The sequence below is a fragment of the Festucalex cinctus genome, chromosome 13 (assembly GCF_051991245.1).
Source record: "Festucalex cinctus isolate MCC-2025b chromosome 13, RoL_Fcin_1.0, whole genome shotgun sequence".
Lineage (NCBI taxonomy): Eukaryota > Metazoa > Chordata > Actinopteri > Syngnathiformes > Syngnathidae > Festucalex > Festucalex cinctus.
The window spans coordinates 3739124-3757693 of record NC_135423.1 but is presented as its reverse complement, the minus strand read 5'-3'; the positions used below and the strand labels follow the sequence as shown (position 1 = coordinate 3757693).

The window sequence follows — 18570 nt, the reverse complement described above, 5'->3', positions numbered from 1 at the left end:
TATATTACAAACTGTGATCCCAAAATATATACAAGGTTCTTCATGACTTCCACCAACCAGGTGGTCCAAATTTACCTCTTCTCAGAAATACGAAGATCTTCTAACAGTTAAAACACATTTCCTTGACACCAATTACAGATTTTACTATTAGCCAGGATTTTGACACAGTACAGAGAGATCATAAAAAATGCACACAGCTTTTCAGTTAATAGTTGCGGATGCTTCCCACTGTCCCACAAAAAAAAAAAAAAAAAAAAAAATCCTGAATAGGTGACTTGACTTTGTGAATACTAAACCACGATAATTCTACTAAAGCAATTCCGGTGTATTTTTTCTACATCAAATCATCTTTAAGTCTTTTATTTTTTAAGGGTAATGTGTTTTTAGTTTGAAATAATTATTTGGGGATTATAGTTTAGGGTATATTTAGGGGTTAAACTATTAAAGGGATACTTCACTTATTAGCCCATGATAGCAATAAAAAGTTAATATTTTGTCTCTAATTAATGTGATACTTTATTTACATTATTTTTCACATTCAATTAGTATCTTTAAAAACACATTTTGCAACCTGCTGTCGACTGAAAATAACATCACAAGTGCTCAGGTAACCGATCACAGCTCACCTGTTTTCTAGGTTTGGTCATGTGACATCCACAAGCTGAGCTGTGATTGGTTACCTGAGCCCTTGTGATGTCATTTTCAGGCGACAGCAAATGGCAAAATGTGTTTTTAAAAGGTACTAATTGTACATGGAAAAATAATAAGAATATCAAATTTATTATAGGCAAAATATTAATGTCTGACTGCCAAAAATGGCTAAATACGTAAAGTATCCCTTTAATATAGGCAATTATGAACACTTTTATTTGTTAAGGTTTCACATCAATATGCCTCGGCTCCTTTAACAACACGTTATGGTAATGCAGCACACAATAGAGAAAATATCCGACTCATTCGTTCGTCATTTCATGTCAGACGCCTCCGGCGCGGGCCCGTGGACGTGTCAGGAGACGTCAGGACATGTTCCGCATGGCGATGTGTCATGCAAAAGAGCGGCAGGGCGGGCCAGGTGGTTCGTTTCATCGGTGCTGACGGCGTCTTTCGGCAAGGCGCGCACCCCGGTGCGTAAAGGACGACAAAAGAACGCCGGCGGGCAAACACGGGTCGCCCGCCCCCTTTGGCTGGCCGCCCACCACCTTTGCTCGTGCAATCTGCCGCTCCTTTCCGTTTCATTAGAGCTGACAAATGACACGGTGCCGCTGGCTGATAAGATAGCGAGCTACTCGGGTGTGGGGGGGGGGGGGTGGGGGGGGGGGGGGGGGGGACAGGCCTGCTGTGTAAACACACATCGCCGGCATCTGCGGAGCGGGCCGCGCTCTCCCTGGGCCGGCTCAGATTGGGAGATTATGCGGCAAATCTGGCTATTATGCAGGAGAAAATGAGAAAGGTTGCGCACACAACAACAAAAATCACTCACGACAAGGTCGAATCCCACCGTGTTCTCCCGTCTGGCTGGGAGGTTAAGTGTCGCTTTATGAATGAAAATGTCACAGAAGCGGACATGGGGTGCCACAAGGGTGGGGGGAAGTAACAAAGTGCAAATACTTGGCTACTCTACTCTTAATCCTTACATACTGTTTGTGTTTGCTCCGTTTTGCTCTTATTTGGGATGGTTTTTGCCAGTAGGGGTGCTAGAAGTCATAGAAATCAAGCTGTGCAACTAATTATCTATGGCTGTGCAACTAATTGAAATTAAATTACAATTTCAATTATTACACTTCACAATTACAAAATAGGCATCATCGTAAACAAAAATAAAAGAATATTAATACTAACTGATCCTCCCAGTTCTGAGGACTCCGGTTCGAGTCCAGGCTCCGGCCTTCCTGGGTAGAGTTTGCATGTTCTCCCCGTGCCTGCGTGGGTCTTCTCCGGGTACTCCGGTCTCCTCCCACATTCCAAAGACATGCATGGCAGGTTAATCGGGCGCTCCGAATTGTCCCTAGGTGTGCTTGTGAGAGTGGATGGTTGTTCGTCTCCGTGTGCCCTGCAATTGGCTGGCAACCAGTCAAGGGTGTACCCCGCCTACTGCCCAGAGCCAGCTGAGATAGGCTCCAGCAGCCCCGCGACCCTTGTGAGGAATAAGCGGTCAAGAAAATGGATGGATGGATGGATGGTAAATGATGATAATGGTAAACAAAGCTTTTTATATATGCTACGCACACCCCCCCCCCCCCCCCCCCGCCCCCAAAAAAGGAAGAAGAAAATATTTCACGTACCCCCCCCCACTCCAAACTCTCAAATATAAATAGTATTATTTGTCTATAAAATTGTTGCAAGTACACCTCTGCAGGGGCGCTAAAACTCCCTCCACACTCTTACAATGAGATCACCACTGCCACCTAGTGTAGTGGATGTGCAATTACACTTACACAAGGACGGCCAAAAGAAATTAAAAATAAAAAAAAATTCCCTGAAGCCATACTTCACTATGTCCCCCTATTTGTGAAGGCCTGATCGAGAGTGTGAGCACTGTATCACCTCTCGCCATTTGAATTCAGCATCGAGCGACAGTGCGTGTCTTGTGCTAAACTGAGCCTTCATCGCGCCGCCGTCTCCCTGACTGACACGTCCGTCCTTTTCATTTTAGTCAAGCAGGCATTCGGGGACCGGCTGCTGCCGCGCTGGTGGCGGAACATCACAGCTGCAGTCACCGCTACCTTTTGTTGCCAAAAACACGGACGCGTTCCCCGTCAAGGTCACTGAACACGGAGGTCACAGCCACGCATGCAAATGAGGCCGAGCTCCAGCTTGCAGCCAACAGCAGGCAAGGTTATCGGAGCCGCTAACACGACACCATTTTCAGCTGAACAGGTATATAATAACCAGTTGTCTTCGCCATTTTGTTTGTGCTACTGTGGCGTTTTGAAGCTTGTTGTCAGCGAGTCTGGAAGATTGTCTTATTGCGTAATAACAACAACAACAACGCATTTTGAATAATATTAGGGAGCGGTGACAGCTTTGATGTGCGTCTCGAGGCCGAGCGTGACGGGGACGGACGCCGAACGGCAAAATGAAGCCGCAGTAATGACCAGCGCCGCCCTCCTTATGCAAATACAAGAGGAAATATTCATGCCGCCAAATGATTCATTCATGACTCGCATTCATCACAAATAAATCTCTTATTGTCTTTGTCAAGAGTTTGCACTTTTTGAAATGATTTCACTCGCAGGACTGCCAGCAATCATTCACAGCAGGCTGGGGAGGGGGCTTTTTATCATGTGCCATTGGACGAGAAACATGTCAGCATGACAACTTGAGTCACATTTGCCAATTTTAGTGACTTTGGACTTGCTTGGCTAATACTAAAGATTTAACTTGGCCTTTTCAATGTGACCTCAAATTGAAGTGGCCTGACAAATCTTGCCAGGACAATGTGCCATTTTATTTATGTATTTTTTGCTTTTGAAATAAATATATTACATATAATAAATGGATTTTTGGAGGGGTTTGTGCCGCATGCAATAATCTGGCAACCCACCAGCAGGCAGAGGCCAACTATTTGGGCAAACCAAAGACAAAGAAATTTGGATTCAAGGATGAGAATCACAGTGGAGTGGTTAGGTTAGCACAGCTTGCGTGTTTTTCTCTAACGTGGGTCCAAAGTCAGCTGGGATAGTCTCTAGCTCACCCGCCCTTTTAATGAGGACAAACACTATTAAAAAAATAAATTAAAAAAAATGGATGGGTGGCTAATAATGACTCTATACTCACTTTTCTCCTTGAAGCTTGTTGGTTTTCACAATCAAGTCTTGAGTTTGCTCCTTGGCAGCCTGTCAAATATAATAAAAAAAAGTCAGTCGCTAATGCACATCGTCTAAAAATGACTTATGATTGAACAAAATGAAAAGATGATGTATTTTGCTGTACCTTTAACCTGCTGGTCATCTCCGCACAGCAGGTGCTCATGGCCTGAACGTCCTCGTGAACACTCTCGAGCTCCTGTGGAACGAGTGAAGGAATAATTGGAGTTAATTAACACCATCAAGCCGTTCAACACATTGTGAGCAACATCTACCTCTTTGACTTCTTTAAATATCCGAGCAAAGTCCTCGTTGATGGCCAGGCTCCTTCGCTCGATGTCACCGCGCAGGTTCCTCCGTGTGCGCAAGCTGTTCTCGGTGAAAAAGGCTGACAGGGCCGTAAGGGCCTCCAGCATCTCCTGCATTCACACCACAAAAGAAGACTGGTCAATATACTGACTTAACACAATCAATGTCAGAACAGACATTTCAAAGCCATGTTGATTTGAGTCGGTATTGAAACTTCCTGGTTCACTGATGTCACGCATTATGATGAATTTTGAGACATATTTTACCCAAAAATGCTAATAGAGATTTTGCAAACTTTTTAGGTTTATGTTCATTTCTTAATAACAGCACTAATGTCCCTGGGTCAAATTTATCAAGAGGCATGTTTAATTATATAAAATGTCAGACATTGAAAAAAATACACACACACACACACACACACATGGAAAAAAAAAAAATCCCATTTCACATAATTATGTATATGTCCTTACTCCTTAACTCTATGACCAATTATTTCAATCAATACTTAGTATCTTTCACTGATCATAGCTCAATGAGGATGATGATTATTATTATTTTTTTTAATACAACTTAAAACTCCTCCATCAATTTTCTACAGCACTCGTCTCGTACTCATTCGGCTTGTGGGTGGGTGAATTGGCGGCTTGGTGCTATGTCAGTTGACTTCTGGCAAGTAGTGGGTTACCGTGGACTGGTCAGTGGTCACAAGCCAATTGCAGGTCACACAGACACAAGCTACCATTTACCATGTTATGTGACATAACCAATTAATATTTCGTACTACATGCAAAGACTGACATGCAATGTAGACTAACTAGTAATTAATGTAGAGTAGGTTACTACGCAAACAAATCATACAGCAGTGAAAACTGTTGTGATATACTGTAGAATACGTACAGAAAAAAAAAGAAAAGTTTTTGCTTGTTAAATATCCTCATTTTGTAATCACAATCGAAATTTCGGAGAAGTGTAGTTTGACCGAGTGAGCTTGCCGTACAAACGCAACAGATCCTGTTCCATATGCATTAGTGACTGTCTAAACCACAACTTAAATATGATTAACTAGACCAAACAGGTTCGCGATACACCGAAATTCACAAATGTTGCCAATTTGCATAAGCAGGGCGACGAACAGCAAACCAATAAATTAAGCAAACTCGTTACCGTCGTTAAATGGAAAGCACTGGACACAATGAATATGCTAAATAGAAAGTTTAATTTTGTTACGATCACTGTTTTAAGATTAAAACAACTGGATTTTCTGTTACCGTTGTGCGTAAAACGACATTCATACAAGCTTTTAAGGTGCTATCTTGCCGAATTAGCCACCGCTAGCTCGCTTAGCACCCAACCAAAAACTCAGCTGCAGATTTACCTTGTCATTGTCAAGCCGCGTCTCCAATATTTTATTCAGCTTCCTCGACAGCGGGTTGTTGGGCTGAGACGTCGCGTTTGTATTCTGTAACAAAGCAGCAGAAGAAGAGCTATCGGCTGCTGATTCTACTTTAGTGTCAGCCATTGTACATAATCAAGCGTCTCTACTCTCCACGTCAAATGCTTTTGTTTTGGTCCGTGCGCGATCAACGTCCGGTCAGTGTGTGGGGGAACAAAGTCAACAATAAAAAAGGTTCCGCTTCAAGATTCATTAATTTGTTTCTCCTTCAAATATTACAATTCGCTTTGTGGTATAAAACAGTGTTATATGAAATACATTTTAATTAATCTAATGTTAACGTGTACTTACTTTTCTTTTAAATACATATAATAATAAAAAAGGTTTAAGGGAAACCAGTTGTACAAACAAAAATAAAATAAAATTTGATTAAGATGAGCTAATTCACTGTCAAGCAACTTTCTCAATTTGACAATACCACCTCTAAACAGCAAAAATATCTTATATAATGAATATTTCAATATCAAAATAATACATTCAATTAATCCGGTTAATCCAAAAACAGATTAGCAATCCTGGATTGATTGTATTTTGTAAACAGCCCACATGCTGCGCTAATCTGAACACACAATTTGCTGGTATTTAAATTCAGTCCAAATGGAATGATTATTAATATTATATAATACTGTGATATAACAGAGGGGTAATCCACTGCCCTTTATACAAAGAAGATTGAAGTATTAAGGATACATTGCAGTAGCTGCAACAATATTGTTTGTTAGGTTTTGGTGGATTGTGGTGTTTGGAGAAATGAGCAGCAAGATATTATAAGACAAACTGAACAGATAATATAACAAAGAATCTCACTTCACTGTGTTATTAATGAATCTGAACAAAAGCTTTGCTGCTATTTACTAAATTCAATCCAAATGACTTGATGTAGTTCTTAGTATGACGCTATTATATAAGATTGTAAATTGTGATCAAACAGACTTTATGCAACCCCTGGGCATTATCTTATTTTGAAATGACTTGGTCAGAACCATCAAAAAGCCCAAAACGGGTCACAATAACGCCTAAGGGTTTTAAGCAAGTGGGAAAGACTGAAATACAGTATGAAGGTTCTACAACTGTACTGAAACATCAGTGTCGAAGTGTGGCATCTGGATTTTACGAGGTATCCTTGAACGCCTCGTGACGCGTTCAGGGACCGCGAGTAACGGCGGGTCCAGCCCCTGGGTGGGGATTTGCGTGATTGATGGTCACCTCCTCAGAGGCGCGTAAGCTCAGCCTCTCGCCCGCTCCGCGCATTTGTCACTCGCCCCGGCGTCTTTCCCCACGCGGACACGCAGACGCGCTTTCATCGATCACGCGCTCATCGTCAAACATATCGATGAGGACGAAGTGACCTGCGAAAAATCTTCGCGTCCAACCGAAGGAATTTCTTCTCTTTTTTTTTTTTTCGCCCCCACGTCGATTGTGCGAAAAGTTTCCAGCGACCGCAACTGGAGTCCGCGGCTGGGAAGAAGCCGCCGGCGAGAGGCGCACTTTATTCCCGAGCTCTGGCAATATGTAAGCCCTTCTTCTCTTCTCTTCTCTCCCGCGAGTCATTTTAGATTCTTTATTATTAACATTCCGACGGTGTGAGCACTGCGATAAGTCAGCGCTGAATCACTTCCTGCAGGGGATGTTGCGTGTGCAGTGTACAGCAGCGCTATGTAAACATCCACTTTATGTACTGTTACTGTATGCCACTTACGGGTCACTAAACAAACACTTGTACTCATTGTTTTGCCGGGTAGAAAGCATCATATTGGAGATGTGAATGTTTCAGGTAGAGTTTTTACTGTTGAAGTGCATGTGTGCACAGTAATGATGATGTATCATGAGAATTCATTCACTAAGAAATTGCAGAAGATCAATTCTAAAAACAGAGGAACTATTTTAAAAAAAGGCCTGAAAAAAGTGACCCATTTAATTATGCTGAATGTATTATTGACCTCTGGGGCTCTAGTTAATAGCTAATGGGATGGTTAAATATGATTAAAAAAAAAATAATAAAAATAAAAAAAAAACGTATCCATGAATTGATTTCTACAATGATTGACATATTTCTGAATAAAATCGATTGCGTTAGACCGGCTGTCTACATTGTGGCGCAAAAAGTTACAAAGTTATTCATTTGAACCAAATATGGGTACTGGTCACTTTGGTTGGCAGAAAGCCCATCTAAGACCAAGTCTAAGTGTCGGCACAAGGTAGACGGCCGTCTTATTTTTTTGGATTAGCTGGATGCGTCAAATATTCATTTGACCCAAAAAGTTAGGTCAAATTAACACATTCACTGCCATTGACGGCTATAGACGTCAAAGTTCCATTTTATATCGGCTGGCAGTGAATGAGTTAGTCATTCATTCATTCATTCATTCATTCATTCATTCATTCATTCACTTGACCCAAAAGTTGTGTCAAATGAATAACCCCCCAAAGAAACCCCCCACAAATTGTCTTTATGCGATATAATACAGAGCACCGATACTTCCAAAAAAAGTAATGTGTAAAAAAAATAAAATAAAAAGTGACCCATTTAATTATGCTGCATGTATTATTGACCTCTGGGGCTCTAGTTAATAGCTAATGCGATGGTTTTAAAATGTGATCAGTGAATTGATTTCTACAATGATTTACATATTTCTGAATAAAATCAATTGCATTCGACCGGCTGTCTACCTTGTGGCGCAAAAAGTTGGGTCAAATGACCAACAAAGTTATTCATTTGAACCAAACATGGGTACTGGTCACTTTGGTTGGCAGAAAGCCCCTCTAAGGCCAAGTCTAAGTGTCGGCACAAGGTAGACGGCCGTCTTATTTTTTGGACGAGCTGGATGTGTCAAATATTCATTTGACCCAAAAAGTTAGGTCAAATTAATCATTCATTCATTCATTCATTTATTCATTCTAGGGATAGACAGGGCCGATTATCGGCGCCGATATTTGGCATTTTGACAAATATCGGCATCGGCCATGTTTTGAATCTGAAGGCCGATAAAGCTCACTGAGCAGGGGATACTTGCGAACGTAGCGAATTTGGGGTTTTCATCAGGATTTGTAAGATGTTCGCAGTCAGTTTTTATTTGTCGTAAACACATTTGGAACATATTCACACAATTTTTCACCGCAAAAATCTTTTTGAAACGTTTTTACGAACCCTAACAAAAACCCCAAATGAGCTACATTCACATGAATTTGTTACTCAGTGAGAAATTATATATAGTTTGAAAGAATTCCCCCCCTCCCCATTTTACTGCAAATGAATATCGGCTTGAAATATCGGTTATCGGCCGACTTGACTACAAATATTCTGTATCGGTATCGGCCTTGAAAAAACCATATCGGTCTATCACGAATTCATTCACTTGACCCAAAAGTTGTCAAATGAATAACCCCCCACAAATTGTCTTTATGTGATATAATACAGAGCACTGATACTTCCAAAAAAAAAGGATTGTGTCAAAAAAAAAAAAAGCCCAGACATAAACATAATATAAATCTGCTAATTCCCCTTCTCGCCGTCAGGGCCCCGCCGCCGCTGAGGAGGTGAAGACGTCTCGTCTAAGCACCGCACTTCCTTCCCTCAACACCTTACTTCCAGTAACTCGCTCCCACCCGCGTCCGACCCCAACATGGCGTCCAGCCTGACGTGCGCCGGCGCGGTGTGGGCGTTGCTGTCCCTGCTGTGCGCCGCCGCTTCCTGCGTGGGCTTCTTCATGCCCTACTGGCTGCTGGGCACGCAGATGGACAAACCCGTGTCTTTCGGGACCTTCCGGAGATGCTCGTACCCGGTGCGCGACGAGGAGCGTCAGGCCACCGTCATGCTGGAGCAGTGCGGCCGTTACGCCTCCTTCCACGGCATCCCCAGCCTGGAGTGGCGCATCTGCACGGTGGTGACGGGCGTGGGCTGCGGCCTCCTCCTGTTGGTGGCGCTGACCGCGCTCATGGGCTGCTGCATCTCCGAGCTCATCTCGCGGACCATCGGTCGCGTGGCCGGGGGCATTCAGTTCGTCGGAGGTGAGTGTCGCTCGGCGGTGCTGTCTGCTCTGCTCTGATTGGGACTTTCGTTTTCGCAGTGTTTGCGCAACTTTTTGGACAAAAATATTGGGACTCACGGATTGGTGACTGCCATGTAGACTGACCAATGAAAAGTGACATACCCAGACAATCGCTATCATTCTATCTCACGGGTTTCTTGGTTGATTTTGCCACTTTGCATTGGTCTATCTACACATCAGTCAGTCGTTCATTTCACATGCTACCAGTAATTGCGTGGTGTGATCACGTTTCATTGGTCAGTCTACACATCAGACTTTACATGTAACACCAGTGATGATTGACATAACAGACTGACCAATGGCATGTGATGGAACCAATCAGTGGCTAAATGTCATGACTGACATGTTGACTGACCAATAACTGACATGTAGACTGCTCAATGACAGAAATTTAGACTGGACTAATGATTGGCATGTTGAATGACCAATGTCTGACATGTGGACTAGCCAATCACAGGCATGTAGGCTAACCAATGAATGACATGTGGACTGACCAGTGACTGCTCAATGACTTACATGTGATTGAACAATGATTGACGTATGGACTAACCAATGAATGACATGGCAAATGAGACATGTGGACTGAACAACGACTGACGTGTAGACTGACCCATGACTGACATGTAGACTAACCAATGATTGACATGGACTGGCAAATGAGACATGTAGACTGGCCAATGTGGTGGAAAGCTGTTTCTTTTTCTTTTTTCCTTTGCAATCGCGCGACTGGAAAGCATCTGGCTTGTCACTTGCTGTGTCTTTCTCGCTGGTATGTGTACGTGCTGCAGCCGTGCTGGCGTGCGTTCAAAAATGTTGTTTTTACTTCTAGTGGTGTCCAGAAGTGTCATGTGACCAGCGTCTGTGGAAAGGAAGCCCACGCTGTGCCTTCAGAGGCCAGACTTGAGCTCTCCTGCCATTTTTTTTTTTTTTTGCCAGTTTGATCAACTTGTGTGTGCGTGCGCTTTTGTTTACGTCTGCCGGGTGTCTTTATGCACATGCGAGGGCCGGTCTTCCGCGAGGGCTTTGTGGCCTACTTTTAAGGACGCTGCAGCCCTCTCATTAACTGGGCGACGCTCGCTCGCCCGCTCGCATTCTGCGGCTCGCCGCGCTGCTATTTGCAATCCCCGTCACGCCGCTCGGCTTGGAAAAGTGACAGGCAAGGCAGGTTGCGGACGGATTTGACGGAGCGTGCGGATGGGGATGACGATAAGGACCACCGTGGCCCATTTCGGGGAAAAAAAAAAAAAAAAAAAAAAAAAAAAAAAAAAAAAGACGCGTTTGCATCACAGTGGCGACATCGGTACAAGAAAACGCACTCGTAACTAACCAGGCAAGCTATCACATGAAAACGCGACTGGCATCTAGACTGACCAATGAAACGTGACAAAAACAGCCAATCACTGGCGCTGCATTCAATGATTACATGTAGACCGACCAAGGAAGACTAACATCACAAACCAGTCAGTAGAGCTCGACTGACCAATGAAGAAGAAGGGATGTAACCCAAACACAGGTGTCATTGACATATAGACTGGCCAATGAAGAGTGACGAAACCGACCAATCCCCGATGCTGCATAGAATGATTGACATGTACGTTGACCAATGAGGAGTAGGTAACATAAGTGATGACTCACTCTAACAAAATGGTGGATGAGGCATTGGTAAGAGTTTTTAATTTGTTTTCGTAATTTTAATTAAGACTAGCTTTTGTTTTCGTTGTGACTTTATAAAACTTTTTTAAAAACTTTTTTTTTTTAAATTCAGCTAGTTTTGATTGAGGTTTTAGAGACCTTTTTTTTATTATTAATTTGATGAAAAAGCTTTTAGTCAAAATGTTTTTTAAATTAATTTTAGTATTAGTTTTATATTGTTGTTTTTTTAAAGGGATACTTGACTCATTTAGCCATTTTCAACAGTAAAAAGTTAATATTTTTTCTATAATTAATGTGGTGACGTCATTATTTTTCATGTACAATTAATACCTTTAAAAAGAATTTTTTCTACTTGCTGTCGCTGACGAAGTAGGTAATGACCAAACATGGCTCAGTTTGCTGACCAACCCCAGAGAACAGGTGAGCCATGATTGGTCGTTACCTACTTCCTCAGCACAGGTGATGTCATCATCAGTTGACAGGAAGAGGAAAAAAAATAGTTTTTAAAAGGTATTAATTGTACACAAAAAAATAATGAAGTTATCAAATTAATTCTGAACAAAATATGAACTTGTTTAATGAGTCAAGTATCCCTGTAGGTTTTTTGGGGAGTATTTGTCAGATGCAAGATAAAAAAAAATTAAAAAAAATAAATAAATAAATTTTGACAAAGATGACAAAAAAGGACATTTTCGCTATAATTCTAAGTTAGTTTTAGAAAAAAAATGTAGCTGTTGCTGTTTTTTTTTTCGAAAGCATTTTTATGTTTATATCTTATTTTATAAACAAAAATGTTTTTCCTAATTTTAGTTTTTCGATAACCTTGCTGTAGAAGAGGCTAATAAATGCAGCGAAATCTAGCTTTCATGTAAGGGAAGCTCATTTTAAGCTCACAAACTTGCTATTTTTAGTTAGCGGATTAAAAAAAAAAAAAAAAAAAAAAAGAGCAATACGCTGCTGCTGTCTTTTCTACCAATTTTCCTAAATCCAGTCACGCTTGGCGGCCGAGTGGTTACAGTAGAAAAGTGTGAGTGGGGGGGCAAGTGAGCTCAGATCTTTTAAAAGCAGATGTCTCACAAGGGGCTAATTGGAAGTGACACAATCGGGAAGCTTGGCATTGTGCTGGCGCAGACGCGGGGAAGAGCCGACGATTGGAACGCTCTGTGCCATGAGAACGGGGAGTGGGACAGTTTGCGTGGGTGGCGTTCAAGAAAAGATCATTTCGGGTTTGTTTTTTTTGTTTTTTTTAACCCCCCCCATCCCGACTCATTAATACAATGGCAGCTATTGTCACCAATCTTGTTTTGCTACATTTAGCAGTGTTGATGCGAAGGCCAAAATGTCCCCTTGAGAGCGTTCCGCCTCGCCGATCAAAACTCCAATGACGGACTTAAAAAAGATTCCTGACTTGGATTAGGTTGTTAGGGATTTCGATCCGCTGGCTTCCCCCTCTTCACGGTGCCGAGCTTGGCCTCATCTTTTTTTTTGGGGGGGGGGAACAGAACTTTTTACACCCCCCGGGGCTTCTTTAATTGCGTCCTTTTGGTGTTTCTGCTCTCTATTTGCTTCTAATGACTGAACTGGAGCGAAGTGTCAGGACATGTTAGGGAGAAAAAGGTAGCAAATGAGTTGCACTACTCAACTGCGACCAGCAGGGGCGCTGATGATTCTACCTCAACTATATTGACAACTTTATTGTCCACTATGGAGGGTCGAGCTGGGAGTCACGCACAACTCAATCAATAAATCGTATGGTAATGATGAAGATGTCGGCCGATCAATAAAAAGTACTACACACACAATCAACTAATGTTACGACTGACGTGAAGGTCAAACAATGAAGCGACTTTGCAAAAAGTCGCGGATGGACTCATTAGACAAATAAGGAATAAGCTAAGTCTTAAATCTGAGGGGGATTGCTTTAGTTGAGACTTTAAGAAACAGATGGTGCGTAAGGAGTTTGGTTGGAAACATCCACGTAGTCACTCGTTGGCACTTGCTTTTGAGATCAGCGATACATGAAACAAAAAAAAGGGAGCCGTGGGAGAGCTTTTAAAGGGTTATTTGGCTTGCGCTATGGCTGTGTGCCAATCAGATCCATCTTTAAAAGGAAGGAAGATGGCACATGCAAAACTGTGCAAGAGCGCCATCAATACTACCGTTTTATTTTTTTGTGAGAAAAAAAAAAAATAGGCCAAGATTTACACATTTAAAAACTATTACAACAGCTGAACTTTACTGGGAGTAAATTAGAGAAATAAAAAGTCTACACACCCCTCTTCAAATGACCCGTTTTTGTGATGTAAAAAAAGAGAGACCAAGATAAATCATTTCAAAACTACTAGAACAGCTGATTTTTATTTTGGGCTAATTAGAGGAACTTTAAAGCTGCTCTTTGTAGCAATTTACCCAAAAATATCTTAATAGCAACAATAACAACAATAGGTAATAACAGTAGCCTTTTTATTTGACCATTTATGACTGAAACATTTTTTTTAACTCATTCGCTCCCAAAAACATATAAATACGTTCTATTATAAATGTTTTAAGTGTACCAAAGACGTATTTATACATTTGTTGTTTTGTTTTTTGTTTTTTTGTTTTTTTATGCTAGAGCATACAGAAGGCTTTGATGCAGCAAAAACGGTTGGGGGAAAAAAAAAAAAAGTAGATATTACACAAATGGCCAGCAGGTTGCAGCAGAGCACACACTGTCGACTAATGGCTACCGGTGAAAATTCAGCACTAGCATGAACCAACTGGTCACTTGCAAAAAAAAAATTGGGAACCACTTCTTTAAACAGTCATTGCGGAGGTTGGAAAAAGTAACAAGCCTATTTTGACAAAGTAAGGAGCTTTCTGCTCTCAAATGTAGGGGGAAAAAAAATCACCTGAATTTTTTTTTTGTTTGTTTTTTGTTTTGTTCTCACCAGAGATTTTTAGACCACCATAAAAAAAAAAAAAAGCGTTGTGTTGTGTCAAGGCGGTGTGCAACAGGGTTGCATTTTACACAGCCGCCGCGTCCTTGAAGCCCAAATGACAGCCTATGATAGGATGCAGACAGGAAGTTGTGTCACATACAGATCCCACAGCCATGTTTAAAAAAAAAAAAAAAAAAAAAAAAAAAGAACAAAAAAAAAAAAGAAGCAGTTCGCGTATTTATGTATGCGTCGTAAATTTTGGGTTGTAACTCTAATTTGGTCTCTCCGGGGAAAATTGAGAGGCCCCGGCGGACGGGCCGAGAGGATTTCTTATAGATTCGAGACATTTAATGTGTATGAAATTACATGTGACCTCTGGGTTGTGACGGTTCCCGCATGAAATATGAGCAGTGGACGTGGCGTCGCGCATGCATGCGACATTTTGTCACAATTCTATATTCAAGACAGCGGATGCTATTAATAGATTATGTTGTGGATTTTGCAGCCCTTTGAGAGCCACACAACCTCCACTTTGTTACTCAAATAAATCATCTTCAATGGGGTGACATTGAGATCAAAATACAACCTTGCACATGTTTACATGTAAAACATGTTAGCGAGTAGTATGATGTGTCCATTCAAACATGAGTACAGACATTTTCAACATTTGCATGGTTTTTCCGTACCAGATGTAAACATTGTTTTTGAATAGGGTGTAGAGTTTTGGTTTTAGGAATGGGTTTCAGTGTAGTATCGAATATCTTTAGATTCTATCTTTTGATTATTAAATCGACTAATTGGGTTCATTTTATTTTTGCATTAAAGTGTATATTGCCCCTGATTACTGTTTATTAAAATCAGTGATTGGCTGCGATTGGCTGGCAACCAGTTCAGGGTGTACCCCGCCTACTGCCCAGCTGGGATAGGCTCCAGCACCCCACGACCCTTGTGAGGAGTAAGCGGTTAAGAAGATGGATGGATGGATGGAACCAATGATTGGTGTTTATTTTGTACTTCCTATTTGTATAGTGGTGAAAAAAAACACTGGGGGAGATTGATATTGTACTATGTTCTAGGGGTGTGAATTGCCTAGTACCTGACGATTCGATTCGTATCACGATTCACAGGTCACGATTCGATTCGATACCGATTAATCCCGATACGAATGGTCACGATTCGATACCGATTAATCCCGATACGAATTTATAAGTCGATTGTTGCGATTTTTTTTCATTCATATTTAGAAAATACTAATCAGTAAGCTTGTAGAGTGTAAGATTTATATGAAAATGTATTATTTATTTATCTGAAATTTCAGTCTTATAGAGGTTGTAATCTGTTTCATGTTTGAACAGCATTAAAATAAAAATATTAAGGCTTAATGTGCCGTTCATATAACATTCTTCCATGCTCAAGGTGTGAATCCTAAAAAAAAAAAAAAAAAAAAAAAAAAAAAAAAAAAAAAAAAAAAAAAAATCGATTCTGCCGATTATTGAATCGATTCGAGAATCGCGCGATGTAGTATCGCGATGTATCGCCGAATCGATTTTTTTTAACACCCCTATATGTTACCAATTAGTAAGTCTTGTTTTCCAAAGTAAAAACAGATGTTTGCAAATGTCTTATTTTGATTAAAAACAAAAGATAATCAGTCTCCGTTTCATGAAGGACTCAGTGAACAATTACTGCTGATATGCTGAAATCAGAGGACTTTGACAATTAAAAAAAAAAAAAAAAAAAAAAAAAAAAAAAAAGAATGGCTCCACACAATTACAAGGAGTCCTCGAGTTATCGACGAGTTCCCAAATTTTACCGTTCAAGTCGATATTTACATCAAAATAAGTTGCACAGTAATTTAAACAAACATATTTGTGCAAAATGGAAGATGCGGGAACTTACATTTCGTGTTTCCGCACGGACAATTAATTGCTGACGGACGGCAAAGCGGAGCTAATGGAAACCTAAACACGGAAATGTGATGCGACCTGCTCGATGGACGACCGTTGGAAAATAGTTGTCGACGAATTTGGTAATCGATAATAATAATTTTGGCAGCCCTAGTTCAGCGTTAAGAGCCTGGATTTGGATTAAGGTTGGAAATTAGGATTAGGGGTTAGGAATAGGCTTAAAATTTAGGACGGTTTGTGCGACTTAGGTAGTTTCTGGGTTCTGAAATTGCGTGTTTGACTCGTGATAGCAAGACAATCAAAATCAACAGCGATTTGACTGAAATGACTTCACTAGAAACAATTGTTGTTGTGTGAACACCCAGGTCACGTGTTGGGTTGCCATCCGGACGCACTTAAGAGACATGTCAGCACGTTACAGATGGACCGCCTTCCACACTCCTGTTGCCAAGGGCTGGTTGGCACAGCAGCCTGTTGTCCTGTTTTTCAAGGCATACCAGCACAGCACGGCCTCTTTTTGTCCTTCCGCGAGCACTGCCAGCTGGATCACGCCACCGGCACTCGACGCCCCCGGGCGCCCATACGTACATTCCGGTCCTTTCCGATAAAGAGCTCATCGTTCTCACTCCGCTGACCTTTTGTGAAGACCTGCCACCTCTTAGTTACTGTTGCTAAGCCAGACAAGCTTATACAGACGTTATATTTTTTTTATAATGCCCACTTCTATGCCTTTCTGTGGCTGCTCCAGTCTCTTGCAATAAATTCAATTGCGCAACGCCCGGGGTCAGGGTAAGCTGTTATCGGCCACTCTACCTTCTCCAGGTGCGGTCATCAGTCTCCATGAGTGACGAGTAAATACACTCTGAGGTGCTCGGTTCTCCCATAGACAAACACTTGCATCATTTGTATTCCCCCTCGACGCTCATGTGATGATGATGATGGAGCGCTCGGCCTCATCGTCCGTGCATGCGCGAGACGGGGAAAAAAGCGATGAGACGGCAGCAGAGCTACTACTGTACTTCAAAGTCCAGCTTTTTTTTTTTGGGAACATTTCCTCGCTCGTTTTCCGTCCGTTGTGGACGCTGCTTCCATTTAAAGATGGATGGCAGTTCAGTCCTGTCCTATCCCATAATGCACTGGTTCTCGAACCGGGGTCCCTGAAACCCACCGGGGTCTTCATGCTGAGATGCACGAATGGATCTCCTGTAAGGGGGTTCAAGTCTGACAAGCACTGCTGTCATTTTCAAGCACCCTTCAGGAACACCATGAGGCAGAATGTAGCCCGCACTGTTCAAAAAACAAAAAACAAAAACAAAAAACAAACCAAAAAATAAAATGGTAATTTTCTGGCAGCTGTGAAATAACAGAAAATTACAATTATATATATATATATATATATATATATATATATATATATATATATATATATATATATATATATATATATATTAGGTGTGTGAATTGCCTAGTACCTGACGATTCGATTCGTATCACGATTCACAGGTCACGATTCGATTCAATACCGATTAATCCCGATACGAATTTATAAGTCGATTGTTGCGATTTTTTTTCATTCAAATTTCGAAAATACTAATCAGTAAGCTTGTAGAGTGTAAGATTTATATGAAAATGTATTATTTATTTATCTTAAAGAGGTTGTAATCTGTTTCATGTTTGAACAGCATTAAAATAAAATATTAAGGCTTCATGTTCCGTTCATATAACATTCTTCCATGCTCAAGGTGTGAATCCTAACCCGAAGTCAGACGTTTTGTTGAATATTTTTCCATTAAAAATGGAAGTTTAAAAATCGATTCACACACAAAAAAAAAGAAAAAAAAAAGGCAATGATGATAAGACGTTGAATCCGTTGAATACGAATACCGAATGAACAATTCTGAGCTCTTAAAAAAAAAAAAAAAAAAAAAAATCAATTTTTTTTTTATTGAATCGATTCGAGAATCGTGCGATGTAGTATCGCGATATATCGCCGAATCGATTTTTTTAACACCCCTAATATATATATATATATATATATATATATATATATATATATATATATATATATATATATATATATATATATGTATTTATTTATTTATTTATTTATTTATTTATTCCTTTTTTGGGGGGATTTTAAAGTTGAATTTGAAGTTGAACATTTTAGTCCATTAAATAGCAGACAAATATTTGTAAAATTAGGATACAATTATGAACGTATTTAACAATTAAAATATGAACCGGTATTTCTAATGTAGTTTTTTTGTTGTAAAGTAACAGAAATGTTCTTACAGTTACAGTGATTTCATGTTATTTTACACTTGCCATATAAATCAGTTTATTTTTGTAAATTTAACGATTTAATTTATTTTTAAAACAATGAAAAAAGTCAAATCAAAAGTCAAATTCCATTATAGGTTTTTTTTTTTTTTACTGTCTACTTTGATCCTGCCCTTCTTTTGAGCTTCCCCA

At 40.6% G+C, this 18570-nt stretch overlaps 2 protein-coding genes across 6 annotated transcripts in view; one reads left to right on the top strand and one right to left on the bottom strand.

Annotated features, from left to right (window-relative positions):
- cog6 (component of oligomeric golgi complex 6) overlaps positions 1–18570 on the bottom strand; it is a 113176-nt gene that overhangs the window by 41323 nt on the left and 53283 nt on the right. For 3 of the 5 annotated variants that reach the window (XM_077540538.1, XM_077540539.1, XM_077540540.1), the window contains exons 5-8: positions 5491–5574; positions 4082–4225; positions 3934–4005; positions 3778–3836 (exon numbers count right to left, since the gene is read on the bottom strand). In XM_077540538.1, the coding sequence (XP_077396664.1) occupies positions 3778–3836; positions 3934–4005; positions 4082–4222 (272 nt within the window). In that variant the 5' untranslated portion in view covers positions 4223–4225; positions 5491–5574. Of the gene's footprint in view, positions 1–3777; positions 3837–3933; positions 4006–4081; positions 4226–5490; positions 5696–18570 lie in introns of those variants that run through there. The other 2 variants (XM_077540537.1, XM_077540536.1) reach the window with 1 other exon arrangement.
- LOC144032956 (LHFPL tetraspan subfamily member 6 protein) overlaps positions 6684–18570 on the top strand; it is a 55816-nt gene continuing 43929 nt past the window's right edge. The window contains exons 1-2 of the mRNA XM_077540544.1: positions 6684–7080; positions 9085–9576. Of these exons, the coding sequence (XP_077396670.1) occupies positions 9192–9576 (385 nt within the window). The 5' untranslated portion in view covers positions 6684–7080; positions 9085–9191. The remainder of the gene's footprint in view (positions 7081–9084; positions 9577–18570) is intronic.